The following is a 24,913-nucleotide window of genomic DNA, read 5'->3' on the forward strand; positions in this document are numbered from 1 at the left end:
CTGGGTTCAAAATGTTGATCCAGTAAGTCAACGTGAAAAATATTCATCAGATCAAATAGGTGAGGTGCTGAAAATAGTGATACTAGCACAGTAAAGACTTTTTAAGTGGCAGAATGAAAAGTATTCAAAAACTGACAAAATAGCCCAAGACTCCTGTGGAACAGGCCTGTTGGTTAAGGCTCCAGAGAGCTGAGTCTGGCTCTGCCCCTTTAAACAGCTCTCCTCCCCGTCTCCCTCACCGTGTCGCTCTCTTCCCCATTTCGCTGCTTTGTTTTCATTGTCGCTCTTTGGATCATGGCTGCCCACTCTACCGAAGAACCGTTCCCCTTCCACGGGCTGCTCCCCAAAAAAGAAACCGGTGCCGCGTCTTATCTCACCAGGTTCCCCGAGTACGATGGCCGAGGAGTGCTCATCGCTATCCTCGACACCGGCGTGGACCCCGGGGCCCCCGGCATGCAGGTAAACCTGAACCGGCTGCCTCACGTTAGCCACAAGCTAGCTGGTGTGAGCTAGCAAAGCTAAAGGCCCGACTCATTCACAGTGATTAGCACACAGTCACATAACGGCACGATAGACACACACAACAACCATGACAAATAACTTCAAAGCTTCCACGTCAACGACATAAATTGATAGCGCGTGTTTCACCCTGCTGCTGCTGTCGTTGCTACAGTAACTGACAACTATGACAACTAACTAACTAACCGCTAGTTGTCATAGTTAGCATGTTAGCCTGGCAGCTAACAGCTGTCCGCATCAGTTTTCTTTCAATCTCCTCATTGGGAACAGTTTGTCCTGTCAGTTGGTTGAATACGGTTTGGCTGTTGCGACCAGATTAGTTGTAGCAAAAATATCATTTGATAGGTTAGTTGTCGGTTAGGAAACAGTAACTACATGTTTAATGCCAAGTCACACTAGGATCTAACTAGCCGAGTTAGCTAGCTACACTGGACCTACACAGTATTAAGTATTTTCATAAGATCCTGTCTATTTCCTTACAGTTGTGTCTGTGTAACTACATATCATTACACTAAATTAAGATCAACCATTCATTTCGTCACCCTGTTAAAATAATCGCCTAACTAATTTTTTCCAAGTTTTTTGGGAAACACAAAAAACTTCACCAAAAGTGTAACGTATGACATTTATTGATCATTTCACTCAAAAAGGATGTAATAAAGGATGGCTATTGGCATAGTAATAACACTGTGTGTAAATTATGTAACTTAAGAGAAATAAATGACTTAGGCAATTTTTTGAACATGCCTTTGTGACTTAAGCAAGATATGGTAACACTTTATTTTGAAGGTGTCTACATAAGAGTCACACAAGCCTGTCAGAAACATGACATGACAAGTATCATGAGCATTAATGTTACTTCAAAGTGTCATTAATGTTCATGACACATCCCATGTCATGTTATGACATGCTTATGTCACTCTTATGTAGACACCTTCAAAATAAAGTGTTACCATATCTTGCTTAAGTCACAAAGGCATGTTCAAAAAATTGCCTAAGTTACATTTTATTTTGACTCAAGCATAATAAATCAACTTAAGTCACACACTTGACATAGGCCATTATCTTAAAGGGGTAAAATCACATGATCTGATCAACTGAGGATGTAGGCGATTTTACCATAGGTGGCCGGCGTCATGAGGAGATGATTTAGGCAAAAAACCCCAATTTTGACAGAAAATGACTTAGGCGATTATTTTAACAGTGTGACTATAAGATCCTGTCTATTTCTTTACAGTTGTGTCTGTGTAACTACGAGATGGCACATCATTACACTAAATTAAGATCAACCATTCATTTGCAACCACATGACAGCTTACTTCACTCATGGTGAAAAGGGCAGAATCTGAATCCGACCTCTTAAGTGTGTCAACAAATATAAATAATAAATAAAAATAAATAAATAAATACATTTCAGCAGTCCTCCCTATTAGGATAACATATTGACTAGTTAGGTCTGCAGCTTTCCATTATCGAGTAATCTACCAGTCTGCAAAATGTCAGAAAATTTGGAAAGTTTTTCAAAGTCAGATTGTTAAGTGTATCAGTACCAAGCAGGACAGAGAAAAGCAGGAAATCTTCATATTTGACGACTGAAAACAGAAAGAGATTAATTGATTCTCAAAATATTTGGTGGTTATTTTCTGTCAGTCAACTGATTAACTAGTTGGCTTATTGCTGCAACTCGATTACTGACTATGTACAATGCAATCCTTTCAGTCTGAATTTCCTTATTAATTACTAATTTCTTTCTTCTTTGCCACTTCCTTAGGTCACAACTGAGGGGAAGCCAAAGATTGTCGACATCATCGACACGACAGGCAGCGGTGACGTGAATATGACCACAGTGGCAGAACCTAAAGATGGGACAATCACTGGCCTTTCTGGTAGAACACTTAAGGTCAGTAGACAAGTCTAATTAAGAAAATAATAGATGAGCTGTCACATAGGAAATACTCCATAACAGGTTTTGTCCTACATCTGAAATACTTTTTCATCAATTCTGTATGACCCATTTTTAAAAATCTAAATATACTTGACTAGATCATTGGACATACACTTCATGGATTTCTATTCATTTGACTCACATCCTGTCTTTTTATGTCTTCCAGATTCCTCCTGCATGGGTCAACCCATCAGGGAAGTATCGCATTGGAGTTAAAAATGGCTATGAGTTCTTCCCTAAGGCTCTCAAAGAAAGAATACAGGTAGGAAGACCGGACATTATTACTGTACTGGGCCTGTCAGGGGTTTTATTTTTGCAACACTGTGGGTGTGCAGAGATGACTCCTCTTTATGGCAGTGTTATTACTTTATATGGGATCATTCCAGAGAAGTAAAGCAACAATGCATGTTGTTAGACTCCTTTAGATAAAATTTTGAAGATACTTTTTTGTTATGGTCTACTAGAAAGAGCGAAAGGAGAAGATGTGGGACCCACCACACCGAGCAGCACTAGCTGAAGTCTCTCGCAGGACAGAAGAGTTTGACCTTTCTCACCCAACACCCTCACAGGTCAGACCTGCAAACTTGAGCTCTTTATGAACTCGTCATTATTCTGCAGTTGTTAGTCACAGAAATGTGGCTTGTCTAAGCTAATTTCACTCGCATGTGTATCCTTCCCCTGCTTCCACTCTCTCTCCAGATGGAGAAGTTGCAGAAAGAAGAGCTGCAGAGTCAGTCAGAACTGCTGGCATCACTAGAAAAGAAGTACAGCGATCCTGGTCCTGTATATGACTGTGTGCTTTGGCACGACGGCGTCACATGGAGGCAAGCCATTCTAGCTGTTTCCATTTCATTAGTGACTTTCCGCCTCTTCACTACCTAATTCTGTCTCCCAATAATATATTTACCCTTTACATTTGTTACTGTTTGTTCTCTTTAGGGCTGTAGTCGACACTTTAGAGAATGGAGAGCTGTCCCAGTGCACTGTGCTGAGCTCCTACAGAGAGTCCCAAGAGTATGCCACATTAGGAAACGCGGAGATGCTGAACTACTCTGTGAATATTTATGATGAAGGAAACACACTCTGCATCGTCACCAGTGGAGGTGAGGTATCCCAAATCACATAATCCATCTCCTCTAAAAGGAAGCCTTCGTATAATTCAGTCAGTTAATACAAACAGATGTTAAGTAGTTGTGGCTGTATAAAGTGTCGAAGTCAGCAGTGTATTCTCCAGTCTAACTTGCTTGTGTGCTTTTTAAGGGGCTCATGGGACACACGTGGCAAGTATCGCAGCAGGGTACTTCCCAGAGGAACCTGAACGCAATGGTGTAGCCCCTGGTGCCCAAATCCTCGCTCTGAAGATTGGAGACACCCGCCTCAGCACCATGGAAACAGGCACAGGACTCATCCGCGCGGTACATTGCACAGACAAATATAGCTTAGCAATTCGCCTACCTTTTTTTTTTCCCACTCCTTCATTTTTTCTCTCTCTCTTGTCTCACACAGATGATTGAAGTCATCAACTACAAGTGTGACCTCGTTAACTACAGCTATGGGGAAGCCACCCACTGGCCCAATACAGGGTAAGTGTTTCAACAGGGTGTGATTTGTATGGGTTTGTTTTCAGTTGCACTGTCACTGATTTATCTCACTTTGTCTTTCAGGAGGATTTGTGAGGTGATCACAGAGGCTGTGCAGAAGCACAATGTTATATTTGTTTCAAGTGCAGGAAACAACGGGCCGTGCCTCTCCACAGTCGGCTGCCCGGGGGGAACCACCAGCAGTGTCATAGGTACTTTACAAAGATGAGGATTTTTATTAAATCTTCACCCGCTTATCATTCAAGTCTATTGCTTCAGACTTACCTGAAGTGTGAAAACACCAAAGCAACAAATAAATTCAGTATGTACATACTGTTAAAACACCAACATTTTCTAGTATACAGATTCATGTAGCCATGATCACACTGCGTTATTAATAGACTACAAGTGCAGTGTAGCCTGTTAATTCATATTTAATGACTACCTGTATGCGTTCAGATGGTTTTACAGTATTGATTTGTCAGAATAGATGACAGGTAAAGCAGGAAAGATGGAAGCAAATCAGCTTCCTGAATCTTGGGCAGCCATTGCGATGTTAAACTTATGGAAAAATGTATAAATGTCAAATATATTAAAGCATTATGTAGCTATAAACGGCATATATGTGTGAATTTCATGTACATGTTGCCTTAATTCTGCTCTCTTTTCCCCAAAGGAGTTGGAGCATATGTGACCCCAGACATGATGGTGGCAGAGTATTCCCTGAGGGAGAAGCTGCCTCCCAATCAGTACACCTGGTCGTCCAGGGGCCCCAGTACAGACGGGGCCCTGGGTGTCAGCATCAGCGCGCCTGGCGGGGCCATCGCATCTGTACCCAACTGGACTCTTCGCGGTACCCAGCTGATGAACGGCACATCCATGTCATCCCCTAATGCCTGTGGTGGCATCGCCCTAATCCTCTCAGGTGCGTCCCGGCTCATGGACTGATTTTCGACGCTCTAGAAGTCTGTTTGGATGCAAAACTGATGCTAACGTGTGGTTTTTGTTTAATAAAGGACTGAAGCAGAGTGGCGTCCGTCCCTCTGTTCCTGCTGTGAGGAGAGCGCTGGAGCACACAGCTCTGAAGGTTGATGACATCGAGGTTTTTGCACAGGGCCACGGAATAATCCAGGTAACTTGACTACAGCTGCTATAGGGGATACATTTCCTCTCTTTCTCTATTTTTCTAGTAAATGTCTTGCTATGTCTTTACACTTTCCTGTGTGCCACCCAGTAATCTACTCCCTCTCTTCCTCTCAGGTGGACAAGGCATTAGACTACCTCATTCAACATGCCTCTTTACCCACAAGTCAGCTAGGCTTCTCAGTAAGTGTGGGATCACAGAGAGGCATCTACCTCAGGGACCCAGCACACGTTCTCGCACCCTCAGATCACGGAGTAGGAATTGAACCCATCTTCCCGGAGAACACGGGTATAGTTCATCCTTCGTATCACGATCATTTACAAATTCACAAACACTTACGGCATTTTTATTAAGTGTTATCATTTTTTACACCATCTGTCTTCTCCTAACGTCCACCACAGGAAACTCTGAGCGAATCTCTTTGCAGCTTCACTTGGCTCTCACATGTGCCGCTCCGTGGGTCCAGTGCCCGTCCCATCTAGAGCTGATGAACCAGTGTCGTCATGTGAATGTCCGCATCGACCCTATGGGACTGCGAGAGGGAGTGCACTACACAGAGGTAGGGACGAGTAAAAGAGTAGGACAAAATTATAGACTTTGTTTCTGAGTCTGTTTATATTAATCATCTGGTCTTTTTTGTTTTTTAGGTGTGTGGGTATGATACGTCAGCACCAAGCTCTGGCCCCTTATTCAGAGTCCCAATCACAGTTATTATCCCCGCCAAGTAAGTTCTTCATCCTATTGGAGTTTATTTTGCTAGCAAAAGGTCTGTCTGTTTGTCTCTGACAGCTCTCTCTCTCTTTTATCCTACAGAGTGACAGATAGTCGTAATCAGGAGCTGTGTTTCACAGACGTCCACTTCAGACCAGGCCAGATCAGACGCCACTTCATCACTGTTCCTCAGGGAGCCTCGTGGGCAGGTCAGTTTTGTTTTGTTCTGTTTTAGTTCAACTAGGGACAGCCAACTAGGGACGGGAGTTGAAAATTAGCTGAAGCTATATCTCTGTATGCAGCACATCAGATGCATGTCCTGTATCTATGCTAACTGCATTGTCCCTATCAAATAAAATAAATTCAAAATTCAACAAGTAAAGATATGATACATTTTGTACAGCATATGCTTGAGGACGTGCCTTACATTTTTTTTGTTCTAACATTCAGCCTTAATAAAGTATATTGTTTTAGATTTAAGTTTGCCCTCAGTTATCATGTGGATCACAATAGTCAGAATGTTCAGGACCATTTTTGCAACTGGAAACAGTATTTCCTAAATTTAAAATATTTAAAATGTCAGTGTAAGTTGTTTCTTCCACAGTCCTCCTGTCTTGGTAAATCAGTGTTGCTGTCGAATTGATTTTTCATTGACAAAAAACAAAATATAAAATGGGGGGAAAACATTAAAATCTATCAGCATTAAAAAACATTTTTGCAAGTCAGTAGTAAGAGATGTAACTTGAAAATACTTAAAGGGATAGTTCCTGTTTTCAAAAGAGGGTTGTATGAGGTATTTTATAGGTAGTTTGGAGAAGCAGATGTGCATAATTAAAATCCTTAATGTAAATGTGGCTTTTTAAGCTTTTCCTCTTCTTGTCATCATCTACATTTTGTCCTTGTTCTGATGTTTCTCACCTATCTGTTCCCATCTCTCTCCTGCAGAGATCACGCTGACCTCTCATTCGGGAGACGTCTCATCAAAGTTTGTTCTTCATGCGGTTCACCTAGTCAAACAGAGAGCGTACAGAGCTAATGAGTTCTACAAGTTCTCCTCACTTTTGGAAAGAGGCTCACTAACTGAGGCTTTCCCCGTGCTGGTAAGTACATTACATTGTTAATATATGTTTATTTGTAATTCTGTATATATATTCCAGAGACCGTTAGAAAAAAATCACAAATTCCTAGAATGGAGGTCAATTCCTTTCGTGCATATATATAAAAATGACGTAACAGTTGACTCATTTCTGCATGTTTCTTGTCTCCTCTCCAGTCAGGAAGGATAGTAGAGTTTTGCATTGCACGCTGGTGGGCGAGCCTGGGTGACGTCACAGTGGACTACACCATCTCGTTCCACGGACTCAACACTTCCCCTTCACCCCTGCACATAGTGAGTAGAGAACGGATTCACAGATGAGCAACACCGACAAGTGAGCTCCAATCCAGACAGTATCACTTCTCCGTTTGAAACTCTCATTTGTCTCTACCCAGCATGCCTCAGAGGGAGTAACGGGTTTCGATGTGTCGTCGCCTCTGAGGTACGAGGAGGTGTCCCCCACTATCACCCTCAAGTCTTGGGTTCAGCCTCTCAGGTGACTGCACACACACACAAACACACTCTCACATGTAGATTTCAATGGTCCCTGTCAGTGCAGTTCATTGTTTCATCCTTGTTGTTGCACTAGACCCTTAAATTCAAAGATAAAAGCCCTGGGATTGAGGGACGTTCTACCTAACAACAGACAACTCTATGAGATTGTCCTCACCTACAGCTTTCATCAGGTAACGCCAAGACCATTCGTACTTTCTTTTAGAAAGAAATGCTGTTTTTCGTTGTTTGTTTTTTTGTTTTTCTATGTATGTATAATCCTGGTTTGCTCTGTTTTCAGCCTAAGAGTGGAGAGGTGACGCCCAGCTGTCCCATGCTGTGTGAGCTGCTCTATGAGTCTGAGTTTGACAGTCAGCTCTGGATGCTGTTTGACCAGAACAAGAGGCTACTGGGCTCCGGGGACGCCTATCCACACCAGGTACGCTAAGTAACATTAAAGGGATAGTTGGGATTTTTTAAAGTGGGGTTGTTTGAGGTATTTATCAGTGCATTACCGACAGTCGGTACACCCCTAGTTCGGAGAAGCAGGCAGGAGTACAAACATGGAAGTTACATAATGTACTACTGACCAAATTAATTTTCTCCAGCTAAAAAAAATCTATATAAATTGAACTGTACGATACATTTTAGAATATTTTCACTGCCTTGCCTTGCTGTCCGACAGGTCTTTCCAACAGGGAACCGAAGTGGTTCTCTATGCTCTCTTCATAGCCATCGGACAGTAATTTTACTTAACAGAACATAGGAGCGGCTAGTCTACTGCTGCCTAGATCTGTTCCATGTGTTATTGTTTAACTTTGGTGTTTTTAAAAGGTTTGCAAAGTAAAATTGGTGGGGGGTTTTTAAGGAGTCGGTGGCTTAAAAGAGAACATAGATTAGATGGATTTAACTACTTAAATTCGGTCTGATTACAATGTAAAGCAGAGAAGAGCTTTACTCCTAGATTTTTCAGAATATATATTTCCTTTATTTAACCCGGTCAAAGCCTCATTGAGATTAAAAAAATCTCTTTTTCAAGAGAGACCTGGCCAAGAAAGCAGCATAAAAAAGAGACAAGTTATAACATTAAACGCAGTTATTACAAACAATTAAATACAAATACAGCCATCACAACAACACTGAGTGAGCCTCAGTAGCCAACTTATATGGAGCAGTCACACTGACCAAGGGAAGCGATTTCTTCGTCCTTTAAAAGACAGTTTTAAGTCCTGTTGCAAATTATTCCATGATAAAGGGGCAGCGTAACTAAAAGCTTTCTTACCAAACTCAGTTCTCACTCTTGACAGAAGCTACAATTGTAAATAAGAAGGATGCGTTACTGGTGTGCACACCTTGAGCTAACGGATCCCTCTCTGTTCTACTCCTCCAGTATTCTCTGAAGCTGGAAAAGGGGGACTACACTGTGCGTCTGCAGGTCCGCCACGAGCAGTCCAGCGAGCTGGAGCGCCTTAAGGACCTACCGTTTGTGGTTTCTCACCGTCTGTCCACCACGCTCACACTGGATGTCTACGAGTCTCACCGCGCTGCCCTCATGGCCAAGAAGAAGGCAAACTCTGCCACCTTGTGCCCGGGTGCCACTCATCCCTTCTACGTCACGGCCCTGCCAGACGACAAGTGAGTCCATTTGGCGAGACACTTTTCATACATGTTGTATAATCTTGGAACTTGCGAGCACAAAACACAAAAGCTTAACTTCCTTAAGAATCAGCTGAACCTGATAAGTGCATGTTTGTTTAGAAAAAGACTTGCATGAATAAATATCTCAGGATTCCTTATATTATAGCCATCACATTCAGTTTAATGTTTCAGTTTTCATTCTCTCCGTTCGGTTTTTTTTTTCCTTTTTTGTTTCTACCTTTATTTCTTTTTTTCAGGATCCCAAAGGGGACGAATCCAGGATGTTATCTCTCCGGCTCTCTGGTTGTCCCCAAGAGCGAGTATGGCAAGAAAGCAGTGAGTAGTTGTTTTTATTTATTATGTTGCTGCCTTCTATGATCTAGAGCAGTAGTCAGTCCTGCTCCTCAGGATCCAAATCATGATAGTTTTCAGTCTCCTCGTCTAATTTCACTACACTTTTCTATGAACACACAAACTACACTGCAGAAAATATCTGTTTATGAGTTTGCCAATCCTTTAAGTTTGACCTTTCGATGATAAAAATATCTGAAATTCACAAATTATATATTTGTCCTGTAAGTTGTCCTGAGGATCAGGGGTGAAGTGCTTGTTGCTTTTTCTTCTGTACAGTTTATCTGTCATCACCTTCAGACCTGATCTGAGTCTGGTCTGCTAATTCTTGAACTGATTCCTGTCCTTTTGTTTAATGCTTGACATGTCTTTGTTTTTTTTCTCATTTGCCTTTGTCCATGCTTCTGCTGTTTGTCCAGAAATACAATTTGATGGGTCTCTGCGTTCAGACCTTACTTTATATGAAATATGAACAGCTTCATCAACACAACACAAAGAAACTGAAGCTCTGAAACCTTAAAAGTCTAAACATATGCAGTTTTATAAGAACATTTCTTAGCACTCCTATTATGTTTGTTTCTAAGGAAGAGCAAGAATGTTCATGGGTCAATTTGGGCATGTTTAATTATGCAAAGGTGTTAAAAACTAAAAAAATCCCAATAAACATTGTTTATATTTCATTAATAACTTTATTACTAACCATTTCAATCAATATTTAGTGCAGTGGTGTTCTTTCCCTCTCACCGATCATGGTTCACTGAGGATAATTCACGTGTTTTTCATAAAAATGCATGTTAAAACTTTTCTTTAATGTAGGTTGGAAAGGCCTACATATAAAATAAAATGGTTTTACATGTCAATGATTTTTTTTAAATTCTAATTTACATTTTTACATTTTTTTTTAATATGAAAAAATCCTAATTCCAACTATTATTATTATTATTTTTTTAAACTTTGAAATGGGTCAGTTTGACCTGCAACATAACAGGAGCGTTAAAAAAAAATCAAAGGGGCAACCCTTTAATAAAAAAAAAAAAAAATCTATTTCAGAAACGATCTGATCAGAGAAACTTTCTATTCGGACTAGATTTAGATGGTTTGTGCTACATAAACTAGATGGTTAATTAATTGGTCCATAAAAGTATTTTGCTTAATGTTGAGTTAGTACGGCTAGTATGTTGTACCACTGTCTGGTACAGAAAAATTGATTTTTGGTAAATATTTCGATAAATTTAATAAGAAAAAATGAAACCATGGCAAATGTTTTGTTTCTGGTGCTTGTTCTCACCATCTCTGTGGACTGCAGGTACTCCCCTTTAAACCACCAAAGGGTTGTTTCATTGCACACATGTCTGGATACTTTTGTTCTAACAGCTTTCATGTGTCTTTGGCTGAATTCAGAGGCTCCATTGCAAAGATCTTCCTGTCAAACTCCAGCACTCATTTCCAAATGAATTATGTTTCCAATGTTTTTCCATATTGCTTCACAATGCATTGCTGAAGATCTGTTTGTCGTTTGACTTGAAGATAGTAAAATTCTTGTGCTTGAAAGAGACTCAATGATTCAATGTGAACCCACATCATGTGTTTTAGCTCTCAGCTCTGAGTTAATAAGTCTTGTGGCAGAGCATATGTAGGAAAAACAAGTTGATCCAATTTGTTAGATGTGAGCACAAGCTTGTCAGCAGCAAAGATTACATCACTGTTTACCACTGTATCATTTATTTAAGCGTGGATTAGACTCTCTGAGTGAGGATGAAAGATTTAAAACAAACGTGAAGAAAGAGAGAATCCTTTTTGGTGTGTCTGTGTGTTCTCTTCCTTACTGTGTGTTATTCTGACCACCAGGGGCAGGCCTCTGCAAAACGACAAGGAAAGTTTAAAAAGGTACTGGATGAGTTAGAAACACTGTACAACAGAGCGTCCACTGCTCTCCTACCATCAGGAAATGGCTTATTCCTTACCTTAAGATGAGGATTTCTTATATCTTCTTTGATTATGTCAAAGCATGTCATCTTTGCTGTAATGAAATATGCAACAGGTTAGCCACAATAGGTATTTAAATTGATATTCACTAAGTTTTCTGGTGGTCAGTAAAAAATAAAAAAATATTTATAAATATCATCATCAATAGATAATGCACTTTTTAAAGTTTGAATAATTGGATATTTAAAAGCATTTTTTAAAAACTGATTTTTAAGATAAAAGACACCATGAAGCAGTTTAGAGGCAGGTGGAGGGTGAGAATTTTGGATGCTGATTCAGAGTAGTAAAAGAGGTTATGGATTTTATTGAATGTGTCGGTTATTATTTTGTCGACTGAACTGTTTTTTGTGTGTGTCCACACAGGATATCGTTCCAGTCATCTACCACTTAATCCCTGCTCCCAACAAATCAAAGAACGGAGGGAAGGAGAAGGACAAGGATGGAGACAAAGAGAAAGACGTGAAGGAGGAGTTCGCAGAAGCTATGAGAGACTTAAAGATTCAGTGGATGACAAAGTATGCACAATCTTCTGTTTTCTCTGCATCACGTTGCTTTCTTTTCCTTATTCTTTTCCTTCTCACGTAACCATCTGTCATGTTTTCTCTTCAGGTTGGACTCCAGCTCCATCTATGATGAACTGAGGGACAGCTACCAAGATTACCTCCCACTACATGTGCAAAGAATGCACCAGCTGGACTCTGAAAAGGTAACGGTAAACGCCAGCAGCAGAAAAGAAGAAAATGGAAGAAGTTCTGAAGGGACTTTAACCCAGGAGCACTTAACCAGGAGTCTAAACTATGCAGCAATCTCTGCTCACAGTCATTTCCTCTCCTGTTTCTGTTCAGGAGCGTTCAAAACGTCTGAAGGAGGTGGTGTCTGCAGCCGACATCGTCATCTCCCACATCGACCAGACTGCTTTGGCTGTTTACCTCACCATGAAAACAGACCCTCGGCCTGATGCTGCCTCTATCAAGACGTATGTACCACATGCAACAGTATTAACCCTTTGAACCCCAAGCCGCTTGAGAGCACTTTCTGCATCTCTATGCTGCCCTACAAAGCCTAACTGCAGTAATTAAATTACATTTTTTGGTTGAAATTGAGTTATAACTAAAAATGAACTCCTTGATGTCTGTTTTATCTTGTGACAAAGCTTTAGACTTCAATTTTGCTTTATTTCAGAGAAATTATATAAAAATTGCAGTAATTACAAAATCCATCTCAAAACCAAAGCAGACCGCAGTAACTTCACTTTGCAGCCTTGAATTTCTTCATTGTGTTGAATAGAGATAAAATAATATTAAGACCTAAATATAACATTACTTAATGATATCAAGTCTAAAACACACATCTTTGAAAAAGAGTGGTTGAACACTTTTAAAAGTAAAATACACTTTTAACAAAATCAATTTGAAAATGTTTATTCACTGAAAACAAAATATAAAAGCTGAAAGAAGACAACACTGTAGTTACTGCACTCTGTTTGTGCATTACTATTAGAACCTTTTACAGCAAAACCAGAGTGTAGTAACTACAATTTTTGGGTCAAAGGTCAAATAAATCGTCCAGATTTTTTAGCATGAATAACATCATCAATATATGTAGAAATAAGTGTCATTTTCATCACTTACCTACCTATAACTCATTTGGCTGGCCAGTTAAAAACATGAAAACACTTTAAAGCAGTTTTTCTCAGTTTTACCCTTTGCATAGTTACTGCAGTTAGGCTTTGGGAAAAGCACCATCATGTAGAATTAGGGAGAAAACATGTCTTATCCCCTGGAATTTATTCATCTGAGGTGGTGACCCCCACAAGCCCTGTCACATCTCACCTCCACTAAAACCTTTGTAGATCATCCCAACAAAAATAACCATAATAATAACCATACTTGTTGACCGTGAGGCCTAAATTCCGTCTTTAACGTCTGTGTTTCAGTGACATGGACAAGCAGAAGTCGTCTCTGCTCGACGCTCTGTGCAGAAAGGGCTGTGCTCTTGCTGACCAGCTCCTGCTGCCCCCTGCGCCGCAGGACGGCGCCGCCGCTGTCTCCACGGGACAAGCAGCAGCAGAAGAGGAGGTTGAGGAGCAGGTGGCCAGCAGTTCTGACGACACCGTGCACTGCGTGATTAAAGAGCTGACTGACACGTTTTGGGAGGTGCAGAAGTGGGCGGAACTTACTGACTCCAAGGTGAGCAAAATGTGTCCATCTCTCAGTCTTCCTACTTTAGATGCACGTGCTGTATTTCACCATAAAGCTAGCCCTTTTGCATAAATGCAATATATGTTAAGCTGGTATATATTGTTTGTCTTCTTCAGGTGTTGATGTTTTCATACAAACATGCTCTTGTGAACAAGATGTACGGCCGGGCCTTAAAATATGCCTCAAAGATGTTGGAGGAGAAGCCCAGCAAAGACAACATGAAGAACTGCATCCAGGTATGAGAGCAGCTACGTTTGGCCAAATAATAGAGTAGCATATTTTCATACCAACTCACCTTGACAATTCATGTCATGGTAATGTAGCACCTTTTTTAGCTGCATTTGTATATATATCTGCTATGATTATTAACACTTTCCCATGAAAAAAGTTTCTTCTCGGGGAAAGCAGACAGTCAAAATATTTTAAAAAGCAAGTTTTAAATCTCCTAAGATAAATGGCACACAGTTTTTTTTACACAGAACCAAATTATATCTAAATGTGATTATAATTATATTGTACCCAGAATCAAAATGAGCTTGCAAGAAGTGAAAACTAATGGTGATATTTATTTTTGAAAATGATAGATTCTTCATTAGGGTTAAAATATTTTAATAATTCCATTACTGTGAAGCATTCAGCAATAAACCATTTACATGAATACATTTTGCTAATTATCCTTAAGGTTTCTTAGACGTTAAGTAGAAATTTCAACACAGTCCAGTAAAAAATAAGTAAATGGTAAGGCTCTGAATACACATAGAAAAAAATGAATTACTAATCACTAATTATTACATTTACTTCTGAGGAACAAACTTTAATTTATTAAAGAAGTATTTGGAGTAGATCTGCAGGAAGGCCGCATGAATTTAATTAAAGGTTTTTAAATTGTTATTTGGGAGAAACTCCATGACGTGGGCTGGGAGGTCGAGGTGACTCTGTTTTGTTTTTTTTTTGTTTTCCAGCTCATGCGACACCTCCGATGGACACACTGCGCCACCTTCAGTGAGAACTGGCTCCCTGTCATGTACCCCGCAGAATACACACCGTTCTAGGCACAGACGCACATGCATGCATGAGCTGCATGGCCATACATGGTCCATTACATGGTAACTTTGATATCATGTCCCTCAGGGTCACATGGTCTATGCATCTGGGATTTCAAATTTAGATGTAGGTGGACACCAAAATGAAGGATAACGACGAGCGTGGATGGTTTGAGGCCCTCGACAGGCCAGAAGGGATCATGTTCGTCCTGTCTGTCAATCTCTCTGCAGACCGTGTGGCACATTTTGAACAACACCAAAAGAAAAACAACAAATAATTCAGTTACGTTTTTAAAAAAATGCTCCAATCTTTTGCCAAGGCTTGTTAATACTGGAGCTCAGTGCTTTCTTAGTCGGGCGTTGTCCTTTATTTTGGTGTCATCTGCATCCCTGCTCCTCCTCAGCTGTCCGGACTCCATATCACATTAGAAACCTCATCCTATCATGTAAATAGTGTAAAAGGGCCAGTGTGGACTCCAGGGACGCATCCCAAGTCTTTAAAAGAAAAACAAACTGTGACCCCATTTACTCACTCCAAAAACAAAAAGAAAAAAAAAATCAACAGCAGAAAAGCTTCACTGAGAAGACAGAAGGACTTGCTGCTGCACGATGTTTGGACACACGAGGGCACACAGAACCTGCCTGATCCCTGAATTTAAAGGGAGACAGAACTTGATATCTTTTTGTCTTTGTTTCTTTGATTGTTCCAGCCAGGCCGGGGTTGATAAAGTTAACATTTGTCTGTCTTTTTAAGGCTCTGACTCGTGCACACAGAACACAAAACAGTACTGAGGTGCCTTTCTACATGTACCTTACCTTTTTTTTCTGATGGGATGAAAAACAGCGAGGGGCTGCAGAATTAGTAGCGTCAGTCAACATTCAGCTGCTTGCAGTCATTTCAGCCGTCAGCCTTTGGCGTCGTATGTGCTTTCAAAGCTCTTATCTGCAGTGTGACGTGTCCGTGCACTGTATGCAGGCCGTCAGTGTCTTGTCTGGTAACAGGAAGCCACAAACACGCTTTGAATCTCGGCTTCTGTTTACCTCCAGAGGTGTTGGTCCCCCACTTCACACCGCAGTTACCTGAGCAGCACATACGACGACCATCTTAACAGACCTCACAAACAAAACAGATGCAGTTGTGGGCAGCGGCAGGATGTTCAGATTTTCATTGTAAAATGTTCTACACAGTATTAAGTCGTTTTCTCTGCAGCATTCAAAATGCTGCATTTGTACACAGTGTCATAAAATAATGTACATACACACATAACATAAAAAATATTAAGATGCAATAGGTATATAATACAAATATTATTCTAATTGATGTATTTTGCATATATGCATGTCTTCTAGGATGTAAGGAAAAACAATTGTTTTATTTGGAAGCAGATTTTAGTTTGTTTCAATTTCAAAGGTTTTTAATCCCAAACAAGATTCTGAGGATAATCCACTGTTTGTTATTTTCATGAGTGTGTGTTTGTGAATGACTTTACGTGTTACTTGTGAGCATATTTTGTGTACATGAACATTTTCTCCCGACAGAACTGAAATGATAGACAACTAGAGGGGGTTAAGCATGCATTTGTTTTGGTTTGTTTTCTTCAAATACCTTATTTACTTTAGAGGACCATGCCAGAGATTTTCCAGGTTTTATCTATTACAAATGGCATACACTGAAGGTCACAGTCAACCATTTTACATATCTAATTTTAGATTTTTCTTAAATTATTAATTTTTTAAGTATAATAATTTTTGAAAGCTCCATAGTGAACACCCAGTCTGCATTAAAGGCCCTTTAAACCAAATTTCTCAATCATCTTTTCATTATGAGTGATGGGGTTCTACATTAATCAAGCAATTTTCATTTTTCCACATGATGGATTTCTTGGTACAAGCATATTTTGAAGCACCAATCAGTATTAAGCAATATTGACAGTTTTGGAGTTGTTTGAAAGCACACCCACTGAGTCCTGATTAGGCTGAATTTTAAATGTTAAACTCTTAATGAATGATAACGATTTTCCAAACGTCAACTTTGATTGGTCCTTATTTAGTCTTAAATGCCATACAAGCATACTTCAGATTCAAAACTGTTTCTTTAATTAAAGTTACATCGTCGCTGCTTGCTTGATGCTCACTTTGAATTATACAACTTGAAAGAGTTCTCCACCAATTTTAGCATATCACTCCTATAACACTGTCAGTTTCATGATGGACAGTTCAAACATCAGTCAACACATCAAACTGATGCAGCAGAACTAGAGATATCTTGTGATCTTTTTACTTTTTCAAATTTGCAAACTTCTGTCTGAACTGACAAGACAATTTGTTAGAGTGTGCAGCTCCTTCTGAAGCCACAAAAGCATTCATACAGCTTTTTAAAAAATGTTTTTCTTTAACTTATTAGCTCCCCTTTAAACTTTAAAGAGCTGAACATTTGTTTGCATTGTATATGGAAAATAGTGGAAAACATTGATCGTCCAGAACGGCATTTTGCAGTGTAGTGCAAAATGCATGCATTTTGTTTGTAAAACTTGCAAAAACACTGGTATGGTCCTTTAAAATATTTCACCTGAATCATGTCACAAATGAGGAGACACAGCTGTTTGTTTTCACAGAGCCACTGCAAGAGAGGTACAAACTACATATTCACTTTTATACTTGTGGTTCCCAATCTTTTTCACTTGTAGATCTGTATAACAAAGAACGTGATTTCCTGTCAGTCTGTAGTTTTATCAGTTTAACCAAAGAATGGTTGTCCTGTGTTAAGTTGTTTTGAAGGAGCAGTGTGTAGGATTTACTGGAATATTCATAATTATGTTTTCATGAGTGTATAAGCTTTTGTTAGCTTAGAACGAGCCCTTTATATCTACATACGGAGCGGGTCCTCTCCCATGGAGTCCACCATGTTTTGCCCATAGACTGCATGACATGTGGGTGAAACCCGAAGGTTTCTGAACCTGGCAGAGCCTGACTCCTCCTGACTTCTGGCTTATCCAAAAATGGGCTAAGAGGTACCTGTGTTGCTCAAAGTGGCCACGCCCTTAGTTATGCGTAATTTAAGGCCTAATTAAAGTTGTCATGAACATTTTAAACATGTTTATTTCTGCTATAAAGTTGGGCATTTTAACATGGGCCTTTATGGGCATTGGCTCACTTTTGGAGCCAGCCTCAAGTGGCCACTTAAAGAACTGAAGTTTCCGGCCCTTCAGTGTTTGCTTCATTTTTCAGCCACTGTGTTTCACCGCCATGTTTCTACAGTAGCTTAGAACAGACAAACCAAACACTGTCTCTAGACGGGGCCTTTTATTGTTTTTACATTACCTGAAAGCTACCATAGGTTCTCCTACAAGCTTAGAAAGGGAGGGGTTAGCCAAGTTTTTTGAATTGGTTGCAATATGCAACCTCACTGCTACAGGCCACTAAACCCTGCACACTGGTCCTAAAGAAGGCTGATAATAATAACAAAAAAATATTGAATAGAAAGAAATGGATTTACCCTCAAACCCCCCATTCTGAGAAACCACTGGTCTTTAACATATTACAACTCTAATTATATTTTAAGTCCTCACAAGTGGAAGGTACTTAAGAATGTAAAAACAGCTGCTTTCAAACCGAGGCCTTTCGTCCTCGTGGGAGTAGACAATCTTTTCTGGGATGACTGCTAACTTTACATGCACATCAAATCAGTGGTCTCGACTCATGTTAACCCAGGCGTAAGGACACCTTGTGTTTCTGTTTTTAGCTGCGACTTGCATGCAGCAGCCTCAGCACGGGCCTCTCCAAGTGCGCAGGGTTTCACTGGAGTCAGTTGTGTGTTTGACAGAATTTGTGTCTTTACTTTTTTTGCCTCATCTGTTTTCTCCCGCTTCTTCGTTCTTTTTATCTGTCCTCTTTCCTGTGTTTGGAGGTCGGTTCAGGCAGATGTTGCGTTCAGGGCTCAGCTGTCTAGAGTACGCGTTGCCAATAACAGTCTCTCCGAAAATGGCCTTAACTTTCACCACAGGACTGAACCGTCCATTTCTGGCACCGAACAGACTTCTCTATATCTGTTGCTCTCACTCTGCTGGTGTCAGGAAAGACTTCTTCTGGATGTTGAGTGTTTATATTTGTAGTCATAAATCTAGTAAATGCCAATATTTTACAGAATGTTATGAGATAAGGTTGTATGCTCTTAGTATTATTTTATACCCATTCTTCCTCGATGACGTGGGAAAGACCCGAGCCACTGTCACACTGTTTTGTGGTCACATGGAATCAAGTCACAAACAAGGAAAACCACACTGAATAAAAATGATTTGGAAGAATCTAAAGTGTGCTCTGGTCATCACTTGTACGTACAGCAACATGGAGGAAATTAGATTTTCAGCAATGTCTTTTTGTTGTGTTTTTAAGTGAGCAGTTATACTATTTTCATTGCCTTCTTGTTTGAATAACTGCAAATGTTTGTCCAGAAATGACAAGTACAAGAAATATCTAACAGATAAAAGGGTTTATCAATTTTAAACAATATGAATAAAAAATACAATTCACATCCCAGCAAAAACAGGACATTTAATAACTGATGCAAAACACGGAGAATGGGCTGCAACAACAATTTCCTTTATCAATTAATCTACAGATTATGTTCTAGACATGCAGATCAATTATAAAAATGTCCCACAGCCCAACACGAAGCATTCAAATCACTTTATTGACCTATAGCAGTCCAAAACCTAAAGATATTTAGGTTATTATGAGATTAAAGCATTAAATCTGCACATTTTAGAAGCTGGAACCATGAAACTTTGTTCATAAAAATCACTGAAAAATGTCCCTTCAGTCAATTAATAAACTAATTATTTAACCTGCACACTGAGACATAAATTATTCTATTTAAATTAACAATGTTGCAAACTGATGTAGCAAAGGTTTGACTTTTTCAGGCTTCATAAGGTAGTAAATATGGTACCAGGATTTTAAAAAGATCCAGAATTGGCCCTCTTCCTCCTATGTAATATGGCTGTTTTATTTATGAAATACATTGACATTGAGAGACACAGTTTTACATGTATATATAAATTTAGGTTGGCGAGTGAAAAAAAATGTTCCTGATATTGATAATTACATCCCTCATTGCTATGCATTCTACAAACAGCTGTTTTAAAAGAATGAATTTCGTTGTTACTTACAGTCATTCTCGAAATAAATGCAACAATCTTTACAACACAAGGTGGTGGTGCTCATGGAAATACTAGTGCTTTTGTCCACAGGGGTGCCAAAATCAACACAAAACTAAAAGTTCCTATAGTTGCTTTAATTATACACTGTGCTGTATTATATTGGGAAAAAACACAACAAAATATGGTAAAAAAATAAATCAAAACTGAGTTATCCATTCTTATCTTTTCTGTCTCTCACTGTCTGAATGTTGCCGTGAAGATCTTCATCTCTCCGTCTTCAAACAGCAGACTTGTGTGAAAAGCCTTTTTAAAGTTCTCAGTGAAAGTCAGATCCGTCTCAAACCTCACCTTGTTGGCCCAGATCAAAGTCGTTCCTCGTTTGCAGAAATGCTTCATGGTGACCAGGAGCTCGGCCAGGAAGTCGTGATGGTAGACCACATCAGCCGCCATCACGTAGTCGTACCTGTGGAGGCATGCGGGGTGGGTGCGCTCCAGGTTGTAGCCCCAAGAAAGAGCCTCCACCTTGGGTGTGTGTCTGCAACGCCCCCTGGTGTTCCTATCCACATTGGACTGGAGGTTATCCAACACCTCAGGTAAATCTGTAGCTGTTACTGAAGCTCCTGAGGACGCAGAAACAGCACATCTGTCATAAAACTGCTGCGATAACAGCAAAGGGACAATGGCGTTATGCTAGGATGATCTTTATTAAGGAGCTGCTTTAATCTTCCAAAACATCCTAAATAGGCAACTGACCAGCAACTCAAGAAACAAATCAGGTTTAATTGTCACAAGATGTTTTTGGTCACCAATTATGAAATCCTGAATTTCTGAATACACTAACAAAAGAGAGACAAGTCCCAGCTTTCAAATGCAAAACCACACAAGAGGGATATAATATTGAGAAACTAAAATATTACTATGATAGAAAACATTTATTAAGCAATCTACATGTTTGCCAGCTTAATTGGTTGATATTTTACATTTATCACCATTAAGCGAAAACTGTAACAAGACCACACATCACTCTAATTCATTTTTCTATTTCCAGGTTAACATTGCATCAACTTATATGTACTGGATAAATGGTGTGGTCTTCATACATAATTACATGCAAAAATAGTGGCTTAAAGTACTCTAAAAGAGTATTTTTAATTCAATCACTGTTTGTAGTTTGATATAGATTTTTAGTGATGCACATTTTGCTGTTGGACGACTAAAGTGAACTAATCCTAAGATTAAAATGTCATATGTGGACGTATGTTCGTCCTTGTGCTAAATTTGTAACAATCTAAGACAATGACATTTTATTTAGTTAACAGCTGTAAAGCAGAGTGGTACATGTAGTAAAAGTCCCAGTTATGTGCTTTATGTTTTGTGTCAAAATTTGTCTTACGTTATGGGGATTTTTCCAAACTTTTTCCAAATTGAACTGATTGTTATTTCTGTGTTTGTGCTCTTGTACATGTTGAATCCAATTGGAGACTGCTCACCCAGCAGACTGGCCACAATGGTCACCAGTCCAGTTCCTGCTCCCAGCTCCAGCACCTCCTTTCCCTGCAGGTTGACCTGCTGCCTGTTGTTGTCCAGGAAGGAGCACAGAGCCAACGCCTGCAGGACAAACACATACAGATCTCTTGTGCTTCTTGGGAAACAGTTGAAACCTGTAACGCTGTCTTTATTTCAGGTTATCGGGGGTACTCACTGCAGGCCACATCACCGCTCCATAGGAGTCCATGGACTCCCGAATGACGATGTCCTGCCCTACGTAATGGTAGACATCTCTATCTAAGCGGTTGCAGAGCTTTGAAACCCAGCGAGGTGTGCTGTCCTGCTGCTCTGCTGTTTGGATGGACGCCTGTCCTGTGAAGAGAAGATGGATCATAACCTTTAACAAAAGTCAGTTTCCAGTCAGAATCAAAAGGCAAAAAATAGTAAATACACTGTGGAGACACATTGCTGCAACATAAACGTCAAACACAAGCCAAAGCTGAGGAGCCAGCAGCTCGATATGATGCAATAAAAAGACACACATCATATAATTTTGTCCCTGCTGCTTTTCCTTGTAAGTTCAGACACTCTACACCGGTGCACATCAGCCAACCGGGTTCACTGACGAGACAGTTGGTCATAGTTTTGGCCTCACCACATTTTGGTTTTACCTCATGCGTCTCACATCTCTCGTCTCAGATGTTATTGCTACTAATCTTGCCAGATGTATTAAAGTCCCAAAGCTGTTTTTTCACTTAAGCCTGTGAGTAAGTTAATATGAAAAGTGCTTGGATTTTAAATTTTGCTTGATATTAAGGTTACATTAGATGCCAAGTCTGCTTAAAAACAAGTGAGACATCTTAAAACACACTAATTATTTTTGTGTATTTTATTTGTTTGTCACCTTTCTGTAGAAAGCTTATAGAAAAAATAATTTTGGTTGTTTATAGCAGTTACATCTAATTGAATATGATGAAGAAGTAAATCAATCAGTATACTGTAAAACTGTACATATATATGTAATTTACCACAGTTGTAAGGGGCTGGAAAAGCTTGCAAATGCCCCTCGAAAATGCTTGAAAAGTGCTTAAGCCCTGCTAAGAATTTTGACACTCATGTTGCTACAAATGTGCATTTTGACAGATAGTGAAGACAACTCACCTGTCACATCTTCCTCCCTGGCTGTGGTGCTACAATCTGGTTTATCCTTCTCTTCCTCTTTATATTGGTGGACTGTTGTCTCCTCTGTCTCATCCTCTCCGCCAGACTTGTTTTTTTCCTCCTTCTCATCTCCTCCTCTCTCAGGCTCTGACACATTAGGTTCTTCTGGTGCATTGTTTTCTTTTTCTTTACCTTTTTCTGTATTAACACTGTGATGCTCAACGCCATTTTGCTTTTCCACCACAAGCTTTGTGGAGCACCTCTCCTCCTCCTCCTCCTGCATCTCCTCCTCCATCTCCTCCTCTTTCAGCAGATCTTGGACTGCTAGTTCTTCCTCTCTACACGTTGCCATGAAGATCTTCATCTCTCCGTCTTCGAACAGCAGAGTTGTCTGAAAAGCCTTTTTGAAGTTCTCAGTGAAGTTCAGATCCGTCTCAAATCTCACCTTGTTGGCCCAGATCAAAGTCGTTCCCGGTCTGCAGAAATGCTTCATGGTGACCAGGAGCTCGGCCAGGAAGTCGTGATGGTAGACCACATCAGTTGCCAGCACGTAGTCGTACCTGTAGACGGACGTAGGGTAGGTGCTCTCCAGGTCGTAGCCCCAAGACAGAGCTGCCACTTGAGGTGTGTACCTGCAGCGCCCCCTAGTGTTCCTGTTCAGGTTACATCTCAGGTTGTCCACGATCTCTGGGAGGTCTGTGGAGGTCACCCACGCACCTGAAGACAGAAAATGTTGATGTCTTCTCTGTTTCAGGCTGGAGAATGATTGAAAATACACATACACATTGCACATATACCAACCTACTAACATACTGATACATTCTCTTATAAACCTGCTGACTTATAGTTCCTTCATCTGTTGTACAGATTCTCCATCTCTATTTTATTTATCCATTCATCCCTTGATATTTTGACCTCTGTGCCTGTTCCTCTTTTTACCTGCTCATCACTCCCCAAACCATCATGTTGTTTCTAGTTTTTTGACTGACCTGTACTCTGTGTCTGTGCAAATGGTAAATAAAGTTGAACTCCTTACCGAGGAGCGTGGCTACAACAGATGTGAGGCCAGTTCCTGCACCGATCTCCAGAACCGCTTTGTCCATGAGATTCAACTCTTCTCGATGAGTCTCCAGGTAGTGGCAGAGAGTCAGCGCCTGAAGGAAATCATGATCATTTTGAGTTACAGGTAGGTGTGTGTGTGTGTGTGTGTTAGTGTTTTTCCTGGATTAGTTCTTGGTCAGGGCTCTTGGAAATCACTTGAGGGTTTAAGCAGATGAGATGTTTGGGCTGTTTGAATAACATTTGAATCTGAATCTCAACCAACGCTAAAGCTCTGACGTGATGGCATCAATCAACATCCTTTAAAAAACAGAGTTGTCCTGGTGCCAGTCTTAACCCTCCTGTTATGCTGCGGGTCAAATTGACCCATTTCAAAGTTTAAAAATCTAAAAAGAAATTGTTACAAGTATATTTTCATAAAAAGAAAAAAATGTTAAAATGTTAAAAAAATTTTGTATATATTCTATTGTATATTATATGTAGGTCTTTGCTTTTTTTTTTAAATAAAAAAAAGAGTGAATTATCCTCATTGAACCATGATCTGTGAGAGGGAAAGAACACCATTGCACTAAATATTGATTGAAATCGTTAGTTATGGAGTTATTAATGGAATATAAACAATGTTTGTTTGGATTTTTTAGTTTCTGACACTTTTGGATAATTAAAAAACAAAAATTGAGCTACTAACCGCCGGCCATATCATGCCTCCGTAGGAGTCAAGAGCCCCTCTAATGACGATCTCCTGCCCAACGTAATAATACACTTCTTTGTCTTGTCTGGAGAAGAAACACGGAGCCCAGGCTGGTCTCTGCTGCTCCTGAACAACTGACTCATCTGAATGATACAAAAGTCAGATGGTCAGATCTCTGCTCAGTGTGAAGCATTTTACATCCTGCTCTTTATTGCATGGTTCGTCTTACCTTTCTCCTCCTCTTTCTCCTTTTCATCCCCATCATCTCTGCTTCTCATACAATTGTTTCCCTCCACAATGCATGTCGACGAAGTATCCATTTAAAATCCTGTATGCTGTCAGCCTTGGACAAATAGATTCCAGATACATGCATTTGAGTTTTGAGAATTTCCGTTTCTTTCACTCACTTACAAAACAAATGCACGCCAGTTTAGGATCTTAAGGTCATGAAACACCACCACTTTTGTCCACAGGGGCGCTAAATTCAATGCAAAATTAAAGTTTTTTTTTATAGTTGCTTTAACTTATTATTTAATAGCTTATTAAACTTTATTTAAGCTAATTTATCACTGCCACGTTTTTCTACTATAGTTACAACAGAATAGGGGATTACCAGATTAAATATGAAATTTTCTGTTATATATTTTGG

General features: G+C 39.9%; 2 protein-coding genes across 3 annotated transcripts; one reads left to right on the top strand and one right to left on the bottom strand.

Annotated features, from left to right (window-relative positions):
- Positions 1 to 118: 118 nt before the first annotated feature.
- tpp2 (tripeptidyl peptidase 2) lies at positions 119 to 19,010 on the top strand. 2 transcript variants are annotated; one of them, XM_059346142.1, is made up of 29 exons: positions 119 to 459; positions 2,291 to 2,419; positions 2,631 to 2,726; positions 2,929 to 3,033; positions 3,164 to 3,288; positions 3,404 to 3,567; positions 3,725 to 3,879; positions 3,971 to 4,047; positions 4,129 to 4,256; positions 4,721 to 4,969; positions 5,061 to 5,176; positions 5,305 to 5,476; positions 5,590 to 5,747; positions 5,836 to 5,912; positions 6,002 to 6,108; positions 6,845 to 6,999; positions 7,173 to 7,289; positions 7,391 to 7,491; positions 7,585 to 7,681; positions 7,789 to 7,926; positions 8,878 to 9,122; positions 9,383 to 9,461; positions 11,325 to 11,363; positions 11,826 to 11,977; positions 12,072 to 12,168; positions 12,308 to 12,438; positions 13,399 to 13,651; positions 13,780 to 13,899; positions 14,626 to 19,010. In XM_059346142.1, exons 1-29 carry the CDS (start codon positions 295 to 297, stop codon positions 14,713 to 14,715), a joined length of 3,837 nt encoding a protein of 1,278 aa, XP_059202125.1. In that variant the 5' UTR covers positions 119 to 294; the 3' UTR covers positions 14,716 to 19,010. The 2 variants fall into 2 exon arrangements, with proteins under 2 accessions (XP_059202125.1, XP_059202133.1); XM_059346150.1 differs by lacking the exon at positions 11,325 to 11,363.
- Positions 19,011 to 19,145: 135 nt separating this feature from the next.
- On the bottom strand, positions 19,146 to 24,673 carry LOC131988218 (uncharacterized). Its single transcript, XM_059353302.1, has 7 exons — positions 24,494 to 24,673; positions 24,262 to 24,407; positions 23,551 to 23,668; positions 22,515 to 23,231; positions 21,568 to 21,725; positions 21,356 to 21,473; positions 19,146 to 20,485 (listed from the first exon to the last, which is right to left on the bottom strand). The coding sequence occupies exons 1-7, from the start codon at positions 24,582 to 24,584 to the stop codon at positions 20,100 to 20,102; spliced, it is 1,734 nt and encodes a 577-aa protein (XP_059209285.1). The 5' UTR covers positions 24,585 to 24,673; the 3' UTR covers positions 19,146 to 20,099.
- Between the last annotated feature and the right edge of the window lie 240 nt (positions 24,674 to 24,913).

This window comes from Centropristis striata, chromosome 2 (assembly GCF_030273125.1).
Source record: "Centropristis striata isolate RG_2023a ecotype Rhode Island chromosome 2, C.striata_1.0, whole genome shotgun sequence".
Classification (NCBI taxonomy): Eukaryota; Metazoa; Chordata; class Actinopteri; order Perciformes; family Serranidae; genus Centropristis; species Centropristis striata.